The sequence below is a fragment of the Nipponia nippon genome, unplaced genomic scaffold, assembly GCF_047370975.1.
Source record: "Nipponia nippon isolate SJK-2023a ecotype South Korea unplaced genomic scaffold, ASM4737097v1 scaffold_2, whole genome shotgun sequence".
In the NCBI taxonomy this organism is placed as follows: Eukaryota; Metazoa; Chordata; class Aves; order Pelecaniformes; family Threskiornithidae; genus Nipponia; species Nipponia nippon.
Window position 1 is genome coordinate 112,215,369 of NW_028262336.1, and position 23,043 is coordinate 112,238,411.

At 40.7% G+C, this 23,043-nt stretch overlaps 1 protein-coding gene across 12 annotated transcripts in view; it reads left to right on the top strand.

Annotated features, from left to right (window-relative positions):
• Positions 1-5,895: 5,895 nt before the first annotated feature.
• PSPC1 (paraspeckle component 1) overlaps positions 5,896-23,043 on the top strand; it is a 68,239-nt gene continuing 51,091 nt past the window's right edge. For 5 of the 12 annotated variants that reach the window (XR_015704569.1, XR_015704568.1, XR_015704570.1 and 2 more), the window contains exons 1-6: positions 5,896-6,412; positions 8,306-8,607; positions 11,453-11,548; positions 12,569-12,765; positions 20,621-20,705; positions 21,680-21,788. Coding sequence is in view for 7 of the 12 variants with exons in the window: in XM_087756405.1 (XP_087612531.1) it covers positions 6,038-6,412; positions 8,306-8,607; positions 11,453-11,548; positions 12,569-12,765; positions 20,621-20,705; positions 21,680-21,788 (1,164 nt within the window). In the remaining 5 variants the exon portion in view is untranslated. Of the gene's footprint in view, positions 6,413-8,305; positions 8,608-11,452; positions 11,549-12,568; positions 12,766-20,620; positions 20,706-21,679; positions 21,789-22,230; positions 22,369-23,043 lie in introns of all 12 variants that reach the window. The other 7 variants (XR_015704572.1, XR_015704571.1, XM_087756406.1 and 4 more) reach the window with 4 other exon arrangements.

Below are 23,043 nucleotides of genomic sequence, written 5' to 3' on the forward strand. Positions count from 1 at the left end.
TAGCCAGTGCCTGGAACCCACTTACCTCCATATCAATGATCTAATTGCCAGGCATGTCTCCTGCTTATCTAGCATTTGAGAATTAGATGTTAACAGCATCTTCAGCCTGTCCCATGCTTCCAGCTGTGCTAAGTTTCACACATTTACTGTGATACTCTCATAATTGTCTTTTGAACCAACAGCTGTTTATCACATCTTTTCAGTGTGATGCCACAGCCCTCTCCTACTCTGTGAACCCATGCTCCAGATGTGGCGGGTTACCACTTCCCTACCACCTGTACCTAAATTCCCCATGGAGCAGAGGAGAGGTGTCAGCTCTGCATCAGGACCTGTGCTGCTTAACAGCTTCATCCTCAACAGCTGGTAGCCTACTCATCTTCAACCCAGTGCTCTTCCCTTACTCATGTGATCCCAACAACAAACTCTTCCTGCATCATAAATGGTGTGACAAGCACTGAGGAAGAAAATACCTGATAGGTGTGGGGTTTAGTGTTTTTAAGTACCTAGTACTGTATCAATGGCATGGCTCAATTTTGAGTGATTGCAGTGCAGAGATTGTTGCCATGACCCTAATGTGTGGTTATTTGGACGATAGCTGCTGAGTAGAGATCATAACCACAGATAAACTGGTGGTCAATCCTTTTCATGGTGTGCGAAGTGCGGGATGAAGAATAGCAGGAGGTTTTGTGATTTGGTAGTGCAGTTTTCATCAGCTCATATCAGGGTTAAAGCGTCAGAGAGTGGTTAAAGTTTGTCTGCACACCATGTGTCATGGTAGGACTTCACAGGAAGAGAGAGGCTTCCTGAGGCCAGAGAAAGACAAATATGCCCAGTGGGAAGTGCAAAAGGGAAGGCCTCTGGGGCCTGCGGGCTATTTCGGTTGGGCTAATTGCCCAGCTTGGTGGTAAATGGCAACTGCCCAGGTTTGTGTTAAACTGCTTGGAAGAAAATGGCCTGAATAAAACATGTTTGTGGCACTGCTTTCTTTCAGGGCTAGGAGCTCAGCCCTTCTGGGTCTCTCCCAGTCACTTTAACTGTTCCATACAAACTGCTGCTTCTTCCTAACCTAATCCCAGGGACGGTCTGTCAGGAAGCTCTACTGCCTGATGTGCTGACAGCATGCCGAACGATTGTTTAGAGATAAATTAAGGGCTGAATATATTTGGGGAATGCTTCCTTAAGGCTTTAACTTCCAGCTTGCCTTAGTAGTTAACTGTCACTCTTCTACAGAACAGGCAACAACAGTATGCTGAAAAATATTCAAAATGAAGTGCATTGGTTATATTAGTGGGGAAAGTAGCTTTGGAAAAGTTAGGTAACTTTTGACGAGCCTAAATACCCATCTGACAAGTACATTTTCACAGACAAATATATTTTCATATATGTTCAGTCCTTGTTCCCTAGAGATCAGTGTTGTTTTAAAGAATAATACTGACTTGTACTCGGATAATTCTGAAATACTGGTTTTCATTCGCGTAAAAAATCTATTAATATGGCATGCATATAGGTGACTATATATTAGGTTAGGCTTTACAGATTATTTTAGAAATGTGTTTCATATACATTTCTCTCCATGTAAAAACAATGAATGTATCTTGTTGAATTATGCTAATATTGAGGAGAACAGAGAGAGGAGGCCTGCCCACCAGGTTTAAAAATAGAAAATCCAAGTCATCCTGTTCATCTGGGACCAGAGAGATAATTTTATTGTAGGTTTTCCATCTTTATTTTCACTTGATTTATTCTATTAAAGTTCTAGTGATAATTCCCGTATTTGTCACCAGATGGCACTGCAATGACATCATCTTGTAACCACTCTCATTGCCCGAGTAGTAGCATGAGGTCATCCTCAGATAATTACAAAGTATGCATCACTTCTTCAGATTGCATTAAGCACTTCTGTCTCCACACCGCTATGTTTATACCATCAGGCCTGCTGGCCCAGCTATGACAGCTAGTGTTTTTAGTATTCTTAGCCAATTTAACTTTGTAAGAAAAGCTCAGTAGTGGAGACCAAAAGCTACCCTAAGCTTAATTCATCCAGATATTGCCATGAGTAATCCTGCAGGCAAACACTGCCTTTAGTGGCAAGAGATGAAGAGCAGCAGCAGCTCCCACCTCTGTCAGGTCGTGCACAGAGATGTGCCTCAGCTCCCTGGCCCTGCACTTCTGAATAGGATCCCACCCGCAGGCCATCAAACGCTGCCTACTGCATTCCCTACTTTTTCAGTGCAGAATTTCATGCTTTCCCTTGTTTCTCCCCTCCTCCCAAATGGCAACCCTCCCCTCCTCCCCTCCATGCCCTAATTTACCTCTCAGTTCTAGTGCTCCCTGATATATTCTGTCATAATCTACCACTGTAGCTTGAGTTACAAATACTGATCCTAACCGTGACTTGTTGCAGATTCTAGGAAGTAAAAAGAAATAAACCTGGGAGTCCAGAGACGTGTTGAGCAGTAAGCCACAATTACCTCTGTTGAGAAGCCGACTTTGGCACTAATACAGCTGTCACCACTGGAGTGCTGTTACCCGAGCAATCACTTTGAAGTTGTTCAAGGGTAAACACAAATAGTTTGGGATTTTTATCTACAGATCAAGATGTGTAGCATTTACAAGTTTGCAGCATAAAAAGCTCTCATGACTTTCTTTTAGAGGTTTGATGCCTAATGCCCTGGTTTTCAGCGGGATCCTCATATTTAGTAGGGAAGTAATGCTGCAATACAGAAAATTAAAAGCTAGAACAGTTGCTTCTGACTGTGCCTCAAATGGCACATGGCTGGATGGTGTGTGTTTTGGATATACACCCAAATCTCTTGATAGTGTTAACACTTTAGCATACACCAAACAGAACCTTCCTCTGTGGCAGACAAAAATGAAAAATACTGGTGATTTACACAATTCTGCTCCTGTTTACTACCACTAAAATGCTCTTGTCCTTAGGGGAATAGTGATTGTACTACAGTCAGTCATGCATATGCAGAATATTGTATTTATGCTAATAAATTTAAACACACACCCATTTGCAAGATCATAATCCGAGGCTATACAAGAGTCAGAAGAGAGAGTCTGGTAGTACATGTGAAGGCAGTATATTACTAATACAAGATGTTGTGACCTTTTTAAGGTCTTAAAATAAATTCCAGGCCAAAACAAACTTTGTTAGTACAAAACTAGGGTTGTCTGTTGTGGCCTTTTGAATGCCAAGTTGAATAAATTCAGGCTTCCAAAAAAAACCCCTCAAGAATTACAGAGTGAAAGCAAATTACTGTGTGATCATAACTATTATTCCCCCACTCTTCTGAAATTGCTTTCACATAGTTAAGTTGCATTCAAAGTATTATATACCAGACTTAGGGAGAGTGGCTGGAACAGGCAAGCAGAACTTCTCCTGTGATACAAGGTGCTATTAGGAAATCATAAAAATTTAAGTGGATGTTTATAACAGAAGGAAAGCATTGGAACAAGAACTTCAAGGGATCCACTTTGTCTCCTTTCAAAACGTTTTTTTGTTAACTGGCATCAGTGGCAAGGTGTAGCAATCATTGGGCCACGAAGACTCTGGGCAGTTAGGTAGGAGATGAACTGTCTGGGGTTGTCCTGATGAATGAGTAAAATGTGAAATAATATATTGTAAATGAAAGTGAGGAAGTGATTGAGCATAGCAGATGTCACGTTCTTTTTCTACATCACCCTAAAATGTTTGACTGTAGGGCACATGCAAATTGCTCCTGCTCAACAAAGTTTAAAAACAGTGCAAGTATGTGCATTATGGTTATACCGTGAGTCTGACTAATGAAAGCAAGCTATGGATACATGAGCATATTAAATATATATTTCTCCTTTTTTGCAGATATATTCCTTTTTTTGTTTCTGGAAGTTGGAATTTTATTGATCTATTTTACTTGACTATCATAGACTATTCAGACATTGCTACAGCTAAGGAAAGGTAAGAATAGCATGGAATTTCTAAACACTCCTTGCTCTTCCTATTGACTTTTTTATAGTACACAGGAAATCATGGTTGTATATTTAAGTGGTTGTAGCTTTTATTACTAACCTGATTTGGAAAGCTGTGTCTGAAAACCATATTATGCAGCATCGGCAATAACTTAACAAGCAGACTTCTACGCATCGCCCTTTTCCCATCTACTGAGCTTTCACTCTCTGCAATGTATAGTCACATAATTTCTAATATATATTTCACTCCCTTTACATGCTTACCAGTTTTAAAAAGCTATTGGTTTGCTCTAAGTCATTCCTTTTTTGTCTTAACACTTGTTATTGAATCCTAAATACACTAGAAACCATAGCTCTTTGGACAGTCAAGGTGATTAAGCTTCAGGGATCCTATACTGCTACTCTAATAGCTCCCTCATGTCCCTACACTGCCTGACTTCCTGCCCTTGCTGTGAGTAGATACCCTTCCTCTACCATCCATATTTTGGATTTTCAGAGGTTTAAATGGGGTTCAGTTCAATGCCCTACAACCACAAGTCTGCTTCGGAAACAAGTGGGCTGATAAAGTAACACATGCTGTCTGGGAGCTCATGCTTTCTCCAGATCCTGGTACAAGCTGAGAGATGGGAGGAAAGGGACTGAGATTTTTCTTGTGCCTCAAATGGAAAAACAAGACAGAAGAACTTCAAAAAATTCCCCAATGGACAGGGAAGTCCCTAAGCAATGGATTCATGCCTGTTGTAGAATTAATTTTTTCTTTAATATCATGCTTGACATTGCTTTTTCAAAAGAACAGTATATGCCATGCACTAGCTGAAGTAACTATTAACCACATGAGATTGTCTGGACTTTTTCAGTGCTTTAGTTGTATTAATAAAACAAATAATAGTTGTTTCCTCATGAAGTCTTGCTCTATTGTCTAGGAGTTCCCCTGCGTAATGCAGAGCTATGTGGGCACCTGAAGAACTCAGGCTACTCTGGTAATGAGCCAAGAACTGATGATTATCAGGCTTTCTATGAGGCCCCGGGCAGCCTGATGAGCTCTGCCTGAGAAACCACGCGCCAGTTGAATTCCTGGTTGAAGCACAGAGATCAAACCAAGCAACTGGGTGCCTGGCAGGCGAGGAGGAGAGAAAACTCTAGTCCTGTGATGCAGACGAGAGACCTGTAGTCCTAGCTGCAAGAAGGGAAGGTCCAAGGAAGGAAACGTTTGACTTCACACCTCTCCGAAGAAAGTAATCACCTGCGTAAGGAGAGCTGTTGCCCTGTAGGAAGTTGCTCTGTGAGCGGCAGACGTAACAAGGCCTCTCTCCACTCGGGTTTGTCCCCACATCTAACTCGGTGAAGGCTTCTCCTGCGCTGCCCGCCGGTCCTCCCTCCGGCCTCCCGTGCCGTGCGGCAAGGCTCCGGCCTCCCTTCCCCGGGCCGCTCCCCTGCAGCGCCTCAGCACCTCTCGCCGCCTCCCTATCCCGCAGCCACCGGTACCCCAGGGCACCCCGCCTTTCCCTCAGGGTAGGCCGCAGCAAGGCCTTCTTCGGCCTGGGGACGGGCCGTCGCCGAGCTCGCAGGACCCGAGACCACCAATCCAACATGGTTGCGTTTGCGGCTGCTCTCCGCGGGTCAGGCACCGAGGCAGCCGAGCTAGCAAGGAGCAGCAGGGAAGTTTCCGGGCGGCTTATCCGCTCGGGCGGTGCAGCCCGCTGGTGCGCATCTGTCTCAGCGGACGCAGAGGCCCAGCTCTCGCGGTTTGAGGCAGGTTCGCCCGCACGCCGGAGCTGAGAAGGAGCCGCCGCGCCCGAGCGCAGGCGGGACGCAGGGGCGGGCAGGGCGGGGCGGGTCAGCCCCGCCGCCGCGCGGGAGGGCGCAGGCGCGAGCCCCTCCCCGCGCCCGGCAGCGCTCGGGAGCCGCGGCGGGGAAGGCCGCGCGGGCCATGGTGGGCGGGGCTTTCCGCCGGGACGTTACAACTCGCCGGGGTTGGCGGCGGCGCCATTTTGAATTGGCTGCGGGTGGGAGGTGGTGGTTGCTGAACCGGGCTCCCTGTCCCCCGAGAAAACCAGGGAGAAAGGAGCGACGTCTGAATATGGCAGCGAATAGGAACTTGAAGCAAGTGCGGATCGAGAATAGCTCCCCAGCGGCGCCGCTGGGCATGGTGGGGGGCGGCGGCGGCAACCTGAAGGGATTGCGGGGCCTAGAAACGGAGAGTGAGGCAGCGGCGGCCATGGCGCTAGTGCCGAGCAAAGAAGGTGGAGATGAAGAGCAGGAGGTTGGCTTCACCATCGATATCAAAAGCTTTCTCAAACCTGGCGAGAAGAGCTACACGCAGCGCTGCCGGCTGTTCGTGGGGAATCTGCCAACTGATATCACCGAGGAAGATTTCAAGCGCCTCTTCGAGCGCTATGGGGAGCCTAGCGAGGTCTTCATAAATCGGGACCGTGGCTTCGGCTTCATTCGCCTGGTGAGGAATCGCGCGAACCTCTGTGGCTGCCCCGTCACCCAGGGGCTGCCTTTGCAAGCGGGAGACTCCTGTCCCTCGCTCCCTCCCCGCCTTGCCTTGTCGGGCGGGTGGAAAAAAAGACGGTGGCTGCCCCTCATTCTCTCCCTTTCTCCTTACTGCTCGCGCTGTTCCCTCAGCTTCCTCCTCCTCCTGCCCCCTCCCCTGTTTGCCTCCGTGCGCCCACGCCAGCGGCCTGCGCTGTGGGCAGCCTTCCCGGCCCCTCGCGCGGAGGTTCCCAGCCGGCTGCGCGGTGTTCCGCGCCCCGCCGCCGGCTGCCGTTGCCCTGCTGCTGCCGCGGGTGCTCCTGCAGCCTGTTACTCCTTAGTCAATGGAAGACGTGGTTGCGCGATCTGCTTTGTTCGTGTAATACCTGTGTGAAAGCTTTCCTGATTTCACTGGGAAAATTTACCGTACTTCAGGACTAGAAAAAAAATCCTCCTTTGCGCAGAAGCAAATTTCAGCCTGTGCAGTTCATTATGAGTATAGGCTTGGTCTACGAAAACACAGTTAATTTTAAAGACTGGACAGGATTGTTTTAAAATACCACTGCTCACACATTGTGAAAACGGAACGTGTAATCTCAAAATTGCAAAGAAATGGGACCTTAGTTTGTTTAAATTACTTGTGTCCGGATAAGACTAGATTTTTAGGGGTAATCGATCGAATATGCTCAAGTGAGCATGCAAAAAAGGAATCATCTGAAAAGCATATGGTATTGTATTTAAACGTCAATTTAATGTGCGGGATTAGTTTTCATGACTGCCATCTCTAGAATGCACTGATTTATATCATTCTAGGAATAGTTTTAGAGTGTTTTGGGTGTCTCTAGTTATGATTTCTCCATATATTTTACTGGTTAGGATTTTTTTCTTTTTGGTTGTCATCTTAAAGATAATTGCTTGTGGCATTCTGTGATACATCTTTTACCCTGAGAATCCTCCAGCCTGAAATAGCAGTTTTCTGGAGGAAGTGCGATGTATTTACATGTCATTGCTCAATTTTGTATGTGATAGAGATTAGATATAGCTTTTGTCTGAACTTCCTTTTCCATTATGTTTAGGGAATATATTATTTTTTTAACAATTTAATTAGTCACTTGAACTGTGGAGAAGATGGCTATGATCTAAAGAATAATTTCTTTAAATGTAAGGGATTGCAGGTATCAAACTTGGTGAAAATCTCTGAAATGAGAAAAAAGGCAGTTACTGATGCAGACTGTCTCATGGATGTGGGTGCAGAAAGCCCATACATGTGAGAAGAATGAATACATGAGCAAAGAAGGTAATTTCATCATTTGTTGATGAAATTGGAACTGGACATCCATTGAGAGTTCATCCAACAGCGGTAATGAGCGAGTGCGATACTTTCGCTTATTTAAAAATAAAACAAAAACCCAAGCCAAAATGCAAAACACCTTAGATCCTGTAGTATAATCTTTGAAAATGCTGTTTCCTACTATATGGAGCTCGGGATGTAGAATATAAGCATTTGAGTAGGTAAATGTGGAAAAGCATTAAGTTTTCAACTCTGCTGAAAGCCTTTACAGAGCAGCACAAATGTATCCATCAAAGTCCTCCAATGTACAACAAAATTTTTCACCTATGTCGTTTTTTAGAATAAATCATGGAGGATGACAAATGCATTTCTTTTTTTTTTTTTTTCTGTCAGTGGACAGGAACTTTGGGGCTTTTTGGGGGCGGGGAAGAAGAGTTAAATGACCCTGATGCTAATGTGCTCAAGTTAAGGAAAAAAAAAAAAATGCTACTTTTCGGGGGGGGGGGGACACACACCACAAAAGTGATATCTGTTGTCTTTGAAAATAAAATATATAAAATATTTTATATCTTGAAAAAGGAATCTAGGACACTGGCTGAAATAGCAAAGGCAGAGCTTGATGGTACTATTTTGAAGAGCAGACCACTTCGAATTCGATTTGCTACACATGGAGCTGCCCTAACGGTCAAGAATCTTTCACCTGTGGTTTCTAATGAGCTGCTGGAACAAGCGTTCTCTCAATTTGGGCCAGTGGAAAGAGCTGTTGTTGTAGTAGATGATCGTGGCAGAGCTACAGGAAAAGGTTTCGTAGAGTTTGCAGCAAAACCTCCAGCACGGAAAGCTCTAGAAAGATGCAGTGATGGGGCATTCTTGCTAACAACGTAAGTTCATAGGCTTTTGTTTGAATTTGTGTGAGTATATATTTCTGATGTGAAAGAAAACTGCATTCATGAGTGTTCCCGAGTTCTTATTTTATTTTCAAATTATGAAAGTCATGAGGTGAGAAATTAAGGTGTTTTACATGAATACCCCAAATACTCCTGATTTTTTTTTTTTTTTTTTTTTGGTGAGGAAAACTATCTTTTTCTGCTTACTGTTTATAAGACTTGTAATTACCATATGAGAGTCTGATAGCAACATTTTGGTTGTCTATATGCAATATTACTTTTCATTCTCTATATGGTAGGGCTTTTTCTAGTGACACTTTATTTTCATTGCTTGCACTCTTCCTGATCCCAGTAACAATGTGACAAAATAATATTCCTCTGTTTCTTAGCAAAACAGTGCACTACATTGCTCATATTTCTGTAAACTGAGGGAAGTCTTCTTGTGTTTATTTCTGTCTCAAAAGTTTTATTTGTGCCTTGAAAGGCCAGAAGTAGGGTTTTTTTTGTTGGTGGTTGTTGTTGTTGTGGGTTTTGTTGTTGTTTTTTTGTTTTTTTTTGTTTTTTGGTTGTTTTTGTGGTTTTTGTGGTTTTTGTTGTTTTTGTGGTTTTTGTTGTTTTTTGGTTTTTGTTGTTTTTTGGTTTTTGTTGTTTTTTTGGTTTTTGTTGTTTTTTGGTTTTTGTTGTTGGGTTTTGAAGATGAAGACTTAGATTCTGCAGAAGATTATGGCACCATTCTGTGGAAAACTTTCTATTTCAAGGGCAAGCAAGCTTGCAAATTACGGCACTTGTGCATCTCTTATTTCTGTACTTGCTGAAGAAAGCTGTTAGCTGCTGTGCTTTAACACATTTACTAGTGACGCTTTCAAATGCTTTCTTAAAGACTGTGTGAAATGATAGGTATTCAGGATTTTTTAAAATTTTTATTTTTCTGATTCTCATTTGGGAAAATAAGGCTGTGGTTCCACAGCATGGAAGCTTGCTGCCATCAAATTGGCGAACTTACAGTTCTTTTTGTCTTCCTGCCCTGGTTGTGCTGTTGAGCTTTTATCTGCTTGAGAACTTTCTGATACTTCCATAAAGCCACTTGTGCTTGCTAAAACAACAGCAAAGTATTCAGCTGTTTTTGTTGGGTTCATTTTTGGCTGTTTAAGAATGTGAAGGTGCTTGCTAACATGGGTGCTATGAACATCAGGTCCAGCAGAGGATAAGACAGGAGGAGATTGCAGGTGGGGAAAGGGTCTGGAACTCCTTTTTCTCATGATAATCTAATAAATCTTGAGTGCCACTGAACTGACCTGGTGGCTATGTAGTAAATTCAATCTGAATACGCCTTTACTGTTATCAGTAGGTACCAGCAATTTGTTCGTATCCCCTGGGTTTTCTTGGCATTAGTATTTGAATGGAAGCATGGTGAGCCAAACCAGGGAACTAATCTAGTTCAGTGTTACATGAATGCTATTCTTGGCATAAGAGATGTGGCAGGGAAAAAGAAGCTAGGATATGAGGGAGGGTATTACTGTTTTACCAGCTCGATAGATTCCTTGGATTGAAATGACTGTCTAACCATGGCCTGAGTGAATAAATCTTTATCTTGCTTAGGTGGCTGACATGTTCACTAATGCGCAGTTGCAAAGATAATTAGCATGAATCTGCTGCCATGATACTTTGATTTGCTTCAGAATCTAAAATTTTACATTTTTAGCTGAAAACTGTTTGATCAGAAGAAAATATTTCAATTCATGGGCTAAATATATCAAAACTAGGCATTTGAAATGTTAATTTAGAGATCTAAAATAGTTGTTTTAAATAATAACTTGTTAACACCACAGTTCGGTTGCATTTAAATAACAGAACTGCCAGCAATTGCCATGCAGATAACATCAGGAGAAACAGTTGCTGAGTTGTGCTCTATGATTCCAGACTTCATCTTTTTAATCTACACTCAAAGCCCAAAGTTTTCTTTTTCAGCTGTTGATGTTGTTAAAACATATTGATTTTTTTTCTGTTAAAAGATCTGCAAAGTGAAATAAAGGTGTGGAACACAGTAAATAAGCACTGGCGTTTAATAAGCTAGTGTGTCTAACTCTTTTCTTATTGCGTTAAGGTGTGTATTGTAGGCTATGCTCTCAAGACTGATGCAGAGAGCTTTTTACACAATTCAGGATCCTTATACTGCTGTTCTTGGCAGTACTGGCTAATACTTGCCTCTAATTACTACAGATAATGAGAATTCAAGGAAGATATTTTCAAAGATAAATTAGGATTCTGATTTGTGAGAGTATGGTTGTTCAAAGAATGGGTTTTAAATAACTTAATCAGAAATGTTTTTCTAATTATCACTAGAATATTAATGCCAAATTACCAAGCTGTTTTCAATTGTAGAGTAACTTTCAAAAGTAACTTTTAATATTCTGTGGAAATATGAATAGGTTGTGTTGCTCCATTTTGGGTTTGTTTGGTGCTTTTCCAATATAATCGTGACCCCTGTCTTGCCTCACTGATAAAAACAAAAAGGTAGTTCCTTCCTCAATATTTTGTAATTGTTTGTAGATGAATTTGAGATTTTTTGTTTTAATCCTTAAATGCTTCATAGCAAACAGAACTAGATCAAGTAAATTGTGGTTTCTAGGTAGAATAGCTGGTTTTGGGTGTAGAAACAATTATTTTCAAAGATAATTCTTAAAATCAGGTTTCATTGGAATTCTACGATTTAAGAAGAATTTGCTAGACACAGGGATTATAGATAACGTTAGCTTTCTGGAGTGTTTCCTCAAAATGCTAAAATAACTTTTAACTGCTTCATTTATGATTCAGTTATTCAATTGAAACTGTCTTCCAGAACACCTCGACCTGTTGTTGTAGAACCTATGGAGCAATTTGATGATGAAGATGGGCTCCCAGAGAAGTTAATGCAAAAAACACAACAGTATCACAAGTAAGTTGTATTCAGCTTTATTTTCTAAAACATGATTTGTGTTACTTAGCTAGCTTGGTAAATGTATGCTAATTTTTATTTTTGAGTTCGTGTAACAGGAAGTAGTATTTTATATGTTGTGCTGTTTTGTGTCAAAGGATTAAATAGGACCTTGCCAAGATTTCCTAATCATAGTAAAATTCAGACTTGACTTGTTGCTTTAACATTCTGTGCAGTTACTAAAGCAGATAGATTCCTGGCCTACACTGATACCAGTTGGAGATTGTTGCCAACCAAGCTACAGTCTTTTATGGATTAGGGGTGTGGTCTAATCCTGCAGAGATTTGTATACTCACAGATTTTTTGCTCTCTGAACAGCCCCTTAATTGTAAAGTCAGTGGGGTGTAAATCTTTGCAGCTTCCATGGTTCAGATAAAACTTTTAGCATGACATAAGAAAGTGAGTCTTCATCATGAGGTGGAAAAGAAGTCACCTAATCTGATAATATTCATTTTTAATATTGAAATTTGATTGCTATTAGAGATCCTGTTGCTTGAAGTTAAAATGCTTGTTCTGGTAAGGCTGTAGAATACCACTTTTTAAAAATGTGTCACTGTTACAATATTAGTGTTAGAATGTGAAATACAATGTCGGCACCTTTTAATGTTTAGAGATTCTGGGTAATATTCTGAGCTGTCTAGTAAACTTTGATATTTAAATAACTGGTTTTATGAATTGACTGCTTGCTTTAGAAGGCTGAACACAGTTAATCTAGTGTTGCAGCTTAGTATTTTGTACTGACGTAAATATGAATTTTTATCTTAAAATTATATAAATTTAATAGTTTTGGACAGTTTAACTGATCATATAACTTGTCTTAACAGCTGAATTAAGCTTTGACTGGTTTAGAATGTGGTCATCTGACAGGTTGTTTTAGTGTCAGATCTACACTTGAAGTGATTGTTTATAAATTCCTTGGCTGTTGCAGCTGTTGATCTAAATGTGTCCTTCTGTACATTTTAACTGCAAAATTTTTATTAGGGAAAGAGAACAGCCTCCACGTTTTGCTCAGCCTGGAACATTTGAGTTTGAGTATGCTTCACGGTGGAAGGCTCTTGATGAGATGGAAAAGCAACAGCGTGAACAGGTTGACAGGAACATTAGAGAAGCCAAAGAAAAACTAGAGGCAGAAATGGAAGCAGCTAGACATGAGCATCAGCTAATGCTGATGAGGCAAGGTAAAAATCAGATAATCTACTAGTATTAAATTTATGTCATAGATTTTCTTTGTGTAGCATATTGAGCTGTATATTAAACTTAGAGGTTTTGCTAGATGTGATTAAACGCATTGAACTGAGAAAAGGGAAATATTTCTCCTTACGCATATCCTTGATGGTTTGCAGAGATGGATTAAGAAACTGAGAAAGGGGTGATTGTCTAGGTCTGTTTTATTCACTTTATAAGTTGGTCCAGTGTAAGTAGTTTATGTAAAGAAATTGAATGGTAGGTTCACACTCATCAGTAAAATTATTTTCCATTTTTGGTGTTGCTTGTACTAGATAGGACTAAGTACTGTTTGTGGGTCATGTGCAGGAAAAAAGAAAAAATGATAGCTTGTACTTCTTTTGGCTGTTCTGTGCACCTCTGATATGATTTTAAATGTTACAGTAGCTAACGTTACTTTTTTTTTTTTTCCCTTTGAAACGCAGCTGAGAAGTCTGATGGGTGCATAGTATTGTGTGTATGTAACAACTCAAAATAACTCACAGTTGCCATGAATTTCAGTCGTTCTTGAAATTTTAAGATCAGGTATCCCTCCTCCATAATTGTTTGGACATCTTATTTTCTGCTAGTGTTGGGGGAAAAAAAGGCTTCTAGCAAACGCTTTCAAGCCCTATCTTTAAGAATGGAGCTGGATGGAGCTTGTCTTTCTTGAGCAGAGAGGACAGTAACAGGGCGAGTATCTGGTACTTTTTGCTTGTTAGCCTTCTCCCCAAAACACGTTTTTCCCAAAATGTTGTAGACATACAATCACTGCTTTCCAGTTCAGAACTATTGAACTACTGCTTGATTTTAGTTCCCTATGTATGGCTGCTAAATTGCAAAACTTGAGTGGACGAAGTTTAAATGTATTGCAAATCAGTTGGAAAGGATCTCAAGGTTTGTTGCATGAATGAAACATTGAAGTATTTTTTTTAAGTCTTAATTTAAGGGAGAACATGGCTACCTAAAATTATCGTCCCTAAGACGGTTAGATCATAAGACAGTACAATAACTAGCTTGATAGGCTGAATAAGACTGCCTTGTCATTTTAAAGGGATTTGAACTTCTTGAGATTCTAAGTAGTGGATACGTTTCAAAACTTAAACCCAGATAACTCATACAAACTGTCTGCTGCAATTATTTGGCTTTACTTAATGCTTACTGTTAAGAAAGGACATCTTTGTTGATAATACAACTTCCCTGTGTGAGACTGGTTTATCATAAGTTTTTCTGCTGACTTGAATGACATGTTGAAAGTATCTATATGAGCTGGATTAGAGTATTCACTAGGTTGGTGGAATTAAAGCACCTAAATGCTTGGATATATTGAATGTAAACACATAGTCTTTTAAAATTAGTTTTAAAACATTTTCGTAACTGGAAAAGAGATTAAAAAGAGCATATCTCATTTTTTATATAGTATTCTTAAATCTACAACTGAAAGTTGTCATTAGGAAAAGGTTTACTTAGCATTTTTTTTCTAAATAGGCATGCTTGCTTTTAATATGAAACTATACTGTTTATATAAGATCTTGTACTGAAATACAGAACATAATACAGCAGAAAAATGTTTTGAAATGCCAAATAGTTATTGCAGCACCTGTCATGTTGTTTCTTGGTTTATTTTCCAGGAAAAAAATGTTAGAGCATTTCATTTCCATGTAAGCATAGGTATATCTTACAGGTGAGGAATGTGGATGTTAATCATAGAATTGTTTAGGTTGGAAGAGACCCTTAAGATCATCAAGTCCAACCGTTAACCTATCACTGCCAAGTCCACCACTAAACCATATCCCTCAGCACCACATCTACCCATCTTTTAAATACCTCCAGGGATGGGGACTCAACCACTTCCCTGGGCAGCCTGGTCCAATGCTTGACAACCCTTTCAGTGAATAAATTTTTCTTAATATCCAATCTAAACTTCCCCTGGTGCAACTTGAGGCCATTTCCTCTCATCCTATCACTTGTTCCTTGGGAGAAGAGACTGACCGCCACCTTGCTACAACCTCCTTTCAGGTAGTTGTAGAGAGCAATAAGGTCTCCCGTCAGCCTCCTCCAGGCTAAACAACCCCAGCTCCCTCAGCTGCTCCTCATAAGACTTGTGCTCCAGACCCTTCACCAGCTTTGTTGCTCTTCTCTGGACACGCTCCAGCACCTCGATGTCCTTCTTGTAGTGAGGGGCCCAAAACTGAACACAGTATTTGAAGTGCGGCCTCACCAGTGCTGAGTACAGCGGGATGATGACTTCCCTGGTCCTGCTGATACAAGCCAGGATGGTGTTGGCCTTCTTGGCCACCTGGGCACACTGCCGGCTCATGTTCAGGGGGCTGTCAACCAACACCCCCAGGTCCTTTTCTGCCAGGCAGCTCTCCAGCCACTCCTCCCCCAGCCTGTAGTGTTGCATAGGGTTGTTGTGACCCAAGTACAGGACTCAGCACTGAGCCTTCTTGAATCTCATATAGTTGGCCTTGGCCCATTGATCCAGCCTGTCCAGGTCCCTCTGTAGGGCCTTCCTACCCTCCAGCAGATCGACACTTCCACCCAACTTGATGTCATCTGCAAAGTTACTGAGGGTGCACTCGATCCCCTCATCCAGATCACTGATAAAGATATTCAACAGAACTGGCCCCAATACTGAGCCCTGGGGAACACCACTTGTGACGGGCCACCAACTGGATTTAACTCCATTCACCACAACTCTTTGGGCCCAGCCATCCAGCCAGTTTTTTAGCCAGGGAAATGTATGCCCATCCAAGCCGTGTGCAGCCAGTTTCTCCAGGAGAATGCTGTGGGAAATGGTGTCCAAGGCTTTACTAAAGTCCAGGTAGACAACATCCACAGCTTTTCCCTCATCCACTGAGCAGGTCACCTTGTCATAGAAGGAGAACAGGTTAGTCAAGCAGGACCTGCCTTTCTTAAACCCATGCTGACTGGGCCTGATCCCCTGGTGGTCCCGTACGTGCCATGTGATGGCGCTCAGGATGATCTGCTCCATAACCTTCCCCGTCACCGAGGTCAGACTGACAGGCCTGTAGTTCCCCGGATCCTCCTTCTGGCCCTTCTTGTAGATGGGCATCACACTTGAAGACCTTCAGTCAACTGGGACCTCCCCGGTTAGCCAGGGCTGCTGGTAGATGATGGAAAGTGGCTTGGTGAGCACCTCTGCCAGCTCCCTCAGTGCCCTTGGGTGGATCCCATCCAGCCCCAGAGACTTGTGTGTGTCTGTGTGGTGTAGCAGGTTGCTAACCATTTCCCCTTGGATTATGGGGGCTTCATTCTGCTCCCTCTCCCTGTCTTCCAGCTCATACCCCGAGAACAACTGGTCTGACTATTAAAGACTGAGGCAAAGAAGGCATTGAGTACCTCAGCCTTTTCCTCATCCTTTGCCACTATGTTTCCCCCCGCATCCAATAAAGGATGGAGATTCTCCTTAGCCCTCCTTTTGTTGCTAATGTATTTATAGTAACATTTTTTTATTGTCTTTTATGGCAGTAGCCAGATTAAGTTCCAGTTGGGCTTTGGCCCTTCTAATTTCCTCCCTGCATAACCTCACAACATCCTTGTAGTCCTCCTGAGTTGCCTGCCCCTTCTTCCAAAGGTCATAAACTCTCCTTTTTTTTCCTGAGTTCCAGCCAAAGCTCTCTGTTCAGCCAGGGTGGCCTTCTCCCTCGCCAGTTCGTCTTTCGGCACAATGGGAGGGCCTGTTCCTGTGCCTTTAAGATTTCCTTCTTGAAGAATGTCCAGCCTTCCTGGACTCCTCTGCCCTTCAGGACTGCCTCCCAAGGGACTCTGTCAACCAGGCGCCTAAACAGGCCAAAGTCTGCCCTTCAAAAGTCCAAGGTAGCAGTTCTGCTGACCCCCCTCCTTACTTCTCCAAGAATCAAAATCTCTATCATTTTGTGATCTTTTTCCCCCTTTGAGACAGGTGTACCCTGGCTGTTGCCAGCAGGCCTGGTGTTGTGTAGACCGACCCATGATCAAAAAACCCAAAATGCTGCTGGTGACACCAGGCTCGGAGCCAGGTATTGATCTGCTGGCTCTTCCTCTTTCTGCCCTCATCATTCCCTGCAACTGGAAGGAGAGAGGAGATGCCACTTGTGCTCCTGCTCCCTTAACCAGTTGTCCCAAGGTCCTGCAGTCGCTCTTGATTGCCCTCAGACTTCTTGTTGCACCTTCATCGCTGCCTAGCTGAAAAATCAGTAATGGATAATAATCTGAGGGCCGTACCAGGGCAGGAAGCTGTCTCTTCACATCTTTAACCTGGACCCCAGGGAGGCAGCAGACTTCCCTAAGAAGTGGGTCCGGTCTGCATACTGGGCCTTCTGTTCCCTTCAGAAGGGAGTCTCCTATGACAATGACCTGCCTTTTTTTTCCTTCATGGAAGCAGTTTTGTCGCAGGGCATAGGCCAACTGAACCTTGGCGACACCCAACAATGCCTATAATACACAGTACAGCCTCCCCCTTTTCAATTTGACACATATTTTTAATTTTGTGTATACCTGTGACTTTGATACTGGTAAAAATGCAGTGCCGAAAATACAGGTTGGATAAATTTACCATTAATTAATTGTTAATATTTGACAGTGCTGATGATGCAGTTCTAGAACTTACACTCTTTAATTTTTTTTAGGATTTATCTACCTGTTGCCTTTACTTGATGGCAAGGTTAGGGATTATTTTTTCTCAAATTGTCGTGCCTTAATCATGTTTTAAACTGAGACAAGAAGATAGTGGCCTGTTTATTAAGATAGAAAAGGTCTTGATGTTAAAATGTGGGAGAACAGCTTAGGTATGTTTTGTGGATATTAGAGTTTCTTTTAAGGACACTGTGAAGGAAAAAAAATATTCCTTTTTGAATATCTATTAAGCTCTACTTTTATATGCAAAAGGAAAAGAATTACTCCTTACGTTAAAGAGCCACTAGAATATGAAGGCTTTTGGCGCTAGTATTCAGTGAGGAAACATGCTTTTTGTTAGTGTGGGAAGAGGGTTTCTTCCTTCCCTGTTTATTTAGTTAACAGAGTACTTCTCTTTGGTACCATATAACTTGGAGTTTCGTTCATTTTATTAGATTTCTGCTTATGCACCTGCAGATGTTTAATTTTCCAGACTCTCGGGTTAGTAAACATTCCTTCTGTTTTAGTGTCATCAGCTCTTCAGCTTCAGTGTGTATGAAAGTAAGGTGGTTTTTTTCCTCTTGTATTTATTCTCAGACATTAGCTGCTTCTAAATCTTGCTCGTCTGAACAGTGTCTCTGGGTATAAGTTCAGACCATGCCAAGAATATGAATTATATTAATGAGAGTGCATCACAGGGTTTTTAAGAAAGATGCAATGAAACTTTTGAGGCATCCAGACCTAGAATTAATATTTTTGTATACTTGATGCACAAACCACAGATGTAAAGGTGTATTGAAATAGTTACTCTGAAATATGAAATACAGTATATTCATTGTCAGGGGCTAAAAAGAAGAGAGGAAGGGTGAGCTTACTAGAGTTCATATACTCCTGCAGGTGAAGGTTTTATAGAAATTGCTTTATGAAAGCTAATAGGACTTCAGCATGTTGGCTGAAGTACTCAGGATTTCATGGTGTGGCATTAATACTGAAAGTAGACTTCATTCTTTTGATACATGTAATTTTTCACTTCAGTGTCATGTTTTGACAGATTGAGTCAGCAGTAATTTGTAAAGCAGAATACGTGTTTCCATGTGTAAGTAAATTGGCATGATGTTTCTTATCTACATATTGGTGGTATGCTTCAGACTTTTGTAAATATTCCCTCATAATGGTGGTTAAATAGTTTATGAAAATACTGGAAAACATAACTGAATTTAATGAGAAGCTTCATTCTTTATCAGTTGTATGGAAGCTGGACATTTCCATTTTTAGAACCTGAAAACTCATCAGCTTAAAACAATTTAAATCTTTTTGGACTTGGTATTCCTGCTTGTAGGATTAAGTTCTGAGGTGAGAGTACACTTTCACCTTCTGCCCTCTGCTCTGAAAAAGGTTGAGAATAAAATGAAGACCTTGCCCTTTTTTAGGCACAAGAAAGTGCTGAAACTAATAATGATGCTTTCTGTCTTTTTTTTCTTTCACAGCTGCTTTAGTGCAGGTTTTTTCTATTCAGAGAAAGGGCCTGTGTCCAACATATGTCAGTCCAGAATTACCATCATTGCAGATCTTTTAATATGAATGGGTCTGTGTACAGCCTGAACTTCTGGATCTGTATTTTCATCTTGCTAGTAAGGCTTTGTGTCAATACTCTGCCATTGTCAAATGGTACTGGATCATAAATTGGTATGTTGAACTTCAAAATATGAACAATTTCAGGAAAGGCAGTAATCAGAGCTGTGCTGTGGAAAAAATTAATTTTTTCTTGTGCATTAACACAAGAAAAAGGGAATGCTACATAAATTTGAAAGAACAAAGAACTGACAAGGAAATTACTTTTCCAACAGTGGACAACACTCAATGTAGAATGGGTCAATTCTTGATCTCAGTAGTACTCTGAAATAATCTAAAGCTTATTTTAAAAAAAGTGTGCTTGTGGTGCTCCCTGAGTATCAGGATAACAGTGGCCAAGCCTGCAATGGCAAGCACTGTTGCAAAGAAGCAGCCCTCAGACTTTGTGATTTGAGTGAATCTTCAATGTAATCGTATTCTATTGAAGTGTGAAATGTGTTCATTTTGCAAAGAGATTGGAAAAGCAAGCCTGCAAAGTGTGCTTGAGAAAGGACTCCCAATGTCAATAGGGATGCTGTGAGAGTACAAATCTGATAATCTTCTTTGTTAGAAAAGAACCCAAATACACGATATTTTGGTGAAATGTACTGGTCATTGTAGTTGTTTTTGAATACTAAAGTAAAAGGTTATGTTGTAATAATATATGTAAATGCAAGTTTGAGGAGAGCGATTTGCATAGCTAAAAAGATGCTTTACTTAGAATAGTGAGGAAATGCATAGAGAAATGTGTGGAGTAGTTGAACTAAAGCACAAAAAGCATATAAGGGGCGGTGTAGTGGAATGTTCCTCATGGTGTCTGTAAATAACGTCATGTGGCCAGTATCCTATGAAGACAGAAAGGGCAAACAGCTGCATTCTAACAAAAGGTAGAATTAATATTCATTGAAGAAAGCATAAATTTCCAGGCAAAAATCAATAATGTGACTGGTCAGAAGCACAGCAAAAGTAATTACTATTAGCTGGGCCCTGCTTTTTAAGAGCATTTTAAGTGCTTTTTAAGAGGATACAGCTGTTCCTTTCTGGTAGTGTTACAGATTAGTCATTTGTAAGTCGCTATAAGCAGAGTCATGTGATAAATCTCTGTGGAAGCTCAGATTACGTGCACCTGAAGTTCATACCACTTTTCTGATGTGTGCCATGCAGTGGTCTGCAAAAGGTAGTGGAGAGTATAAGCTCATATATATTATACTAGTTCTCTTGCTAGTGTGCTTTTAGCAGTACACAGCATTGTGAGAAAATTGATGCCTTGCCCTAGATGTAAAACCAGGATGTGATTTAAGTGATTGAGCGTTTTTTCTCCTTTTTTTTTTGTTTGAGGACTTCAGATTTCTGTTTCCATAACATGCTTTGGAGGCTTTGCCAGTTCTGTACCTTTCTGTGTTTCTGTGAGCCGTGGATCCCATGTGGTTTCTTTCATATACTAGACTTAACTTTATGGGAAGAAACTAGTTAAATGTGCTGAGAAAATTCTTTAAAAATTTAATATTAGAACTCTAATCTGACAGTAATAGCAATTTTTTGTGTTGCCACATTGCTGATTGGCAGCTTTTATCCTTATTACATTTTTAATCCTGTTAGATCTCATGCGACGTCAAGAAGAATTGAGACGTTTGGAAGAACTTCGCAATCAAGAACTTCAGAAGCGCAAGCAGATACAATTGAGGTATTTTGTCTTCTACTGTGCAAAGGTGTGGCATGCTGCTGCTGTAGGGCTGTGTGAATTGAGATACTGTAGCTTGTAGAGCTTGCTTTTGATAGCAAATAAAAATGTTTCTGCTGCTAAAAAGCTGCTTTTCCAAAGCATAACGTGTGACGTTTCTGTTAATGTTCTTGAACAGAAAAGTGACCACTTATGCTAATATAAAAGAATGGTTTCAAGTATTTCTTCAATTTTTTCACTAATTTCAGCTCTACTAGTTCTGTTGTAAATTTCTGAGCTTTCTAAATAGTGTAGAAGTGTCTTAACATAAATTTTTTGTTTCATATGATTTATTTTAACCTTGTGACTGAAGCATTGCTGTAATAGATATGAACGTGCTTCTAAGATTTATGGGCAGGTGATCTGCATGTGGAGTAGTAGCATTGCAAATATATAGTCTGACATGAGATTTTTTGCAGTTATTTTCACTTGATATTCTGGTATGTTGCGAACAGTTTTTCCTCTAAGATGTGATTCATACAAATATTTGCCTCTGCTAAAATTTAAGAAAACAGACATAGTATAATCATGTTGATTGAGTTTATAATTTTTATGTTAAATATCACAGGAAATGTAGATAAGAAAAAAAGAACAAAACGCAGACACCTCACAGAGTTAAAAATGTGTCTTTTGGCAGTATTGAAATGTTTTAATCCATAGTGAGTTGTTAAAAACTGGAGTACTTTAACCTGCTTACCAATATGTAGCTGGAAGAACAGGTATAGAATGTACTGGTATTGTAGTCACCTGTCTTCCAGTTTCAAACAAACAGACTTCAATAATATTCAAACCCGTCGGGTGCAGTAGATTAGTGCCTTACACTATATAAAAATAATTACCAGATTTGTTTATATGCTTGATCTTATCTCCTGAGACTGAGTACAAGCCTGAACAGGTTCAAGAGTCTAAGTTGACCTAGTTTTTGAAAAATATTCTAGACATGAAGAAGAACATCGACGTCGTGAAGAAGAGATGCTACGTCAGAGGGAACAGGAGGAATTACGACGACAGCAGGAGGGAGGATTTAAGCCAAATTTCATGGACAATGTAAGTAAAATTCTATGACGGAAGTCCAAATTGTAAAAGATTTTTTTTTTTTTAATTGTAATATTTTTATATACTAGCTATTGAGCTGCCACCTTCTTGTTTACTGTTTTTCCTTCAGTATTCCATCGTTCTCATAAGTGGAGTGGTACAAATTTAGTAGTGTAGTTATTCTCTTGTATGATGGCATCACTGTTAGTTTTCCTACAAGCTGGTGATGTGACATTTCAGTTAAGTGAAGGTGTTCAGATAATAATTTGCCTTTTATTCAGGAAATGAATTTTTCCAATAAAAAAATAGAATTTTTCGAAGTGAGAATAAATGGGAATAAATGATGTTTCCATAAGAAGGTGCCCTAGTTTGACTGAAGGTTTAAATTTTAAACCAGTTCAGGCTGTTAAGCTTGTTTGAATTGCTTGTTTTGGTTTATGCTTAACTTACTAAGAATAATATACTTCAGAAACCAAATGGGCAGTGTTATCTTCAGATGGAGCCTAAAATCACTCACCCCTTTGACCCTTCTGCAAAACTAGATGAGGAAAACCTCAAAATCTTTACTAAAGGAGACCGAAAGATTATAAAGGTGGGAAAAAAATGGTCCTCTGCTATAAGTTTTATGTTATTTATATTAGTAATTTAGGCATGTTCTGCCTCTGAAGACTCATCCTGCAGGACTAGCAAAATGGTGGTACCAGAGGAGTCAGCTTCTAAATTTTCATGATGATCTGTTTTGGTCAAGGGTATGATTTTTCTTCTACCAACCAAAGCAGTTAAATCAATGCAACTGTATTGTGAATGCTTTAGTTTCATGTGAGAAGGATACCTTTTACTTTTACAGCTATTCTTAGTGAGGAAGCAATGAATAAGCAATCCACACAATGGTCTTTTACATTATTATAACAACTGTAGTCTGCAGGGGGGAATTTTGCTCCCCTTTACAGGTACAGCTTCATACATTAATCAAAAATAAACTGCTGGTGTCTCAGCTATTTTCTGATTTTGTGTTTTGTGGAAGAAATACCTATTTCACATTCTATACCGTAACATTTTCTATAGGGTTGAGAAGAATATATTATGTATGTTCTGAGACATCCTAAGAGAACTTAGAAAATAAAAGATTTCCTGTTCTCAGCAGGATATCTTTTTTCCCATCCTCTGCCCCTTAGTGTTTTTAGTAAAGATGGGGAGGAAGTGAAATTGTTCCTTTGACGTTACTAACAGCTATCAGTTAATTTTGCTGATTGTGCTTTGAGAAACT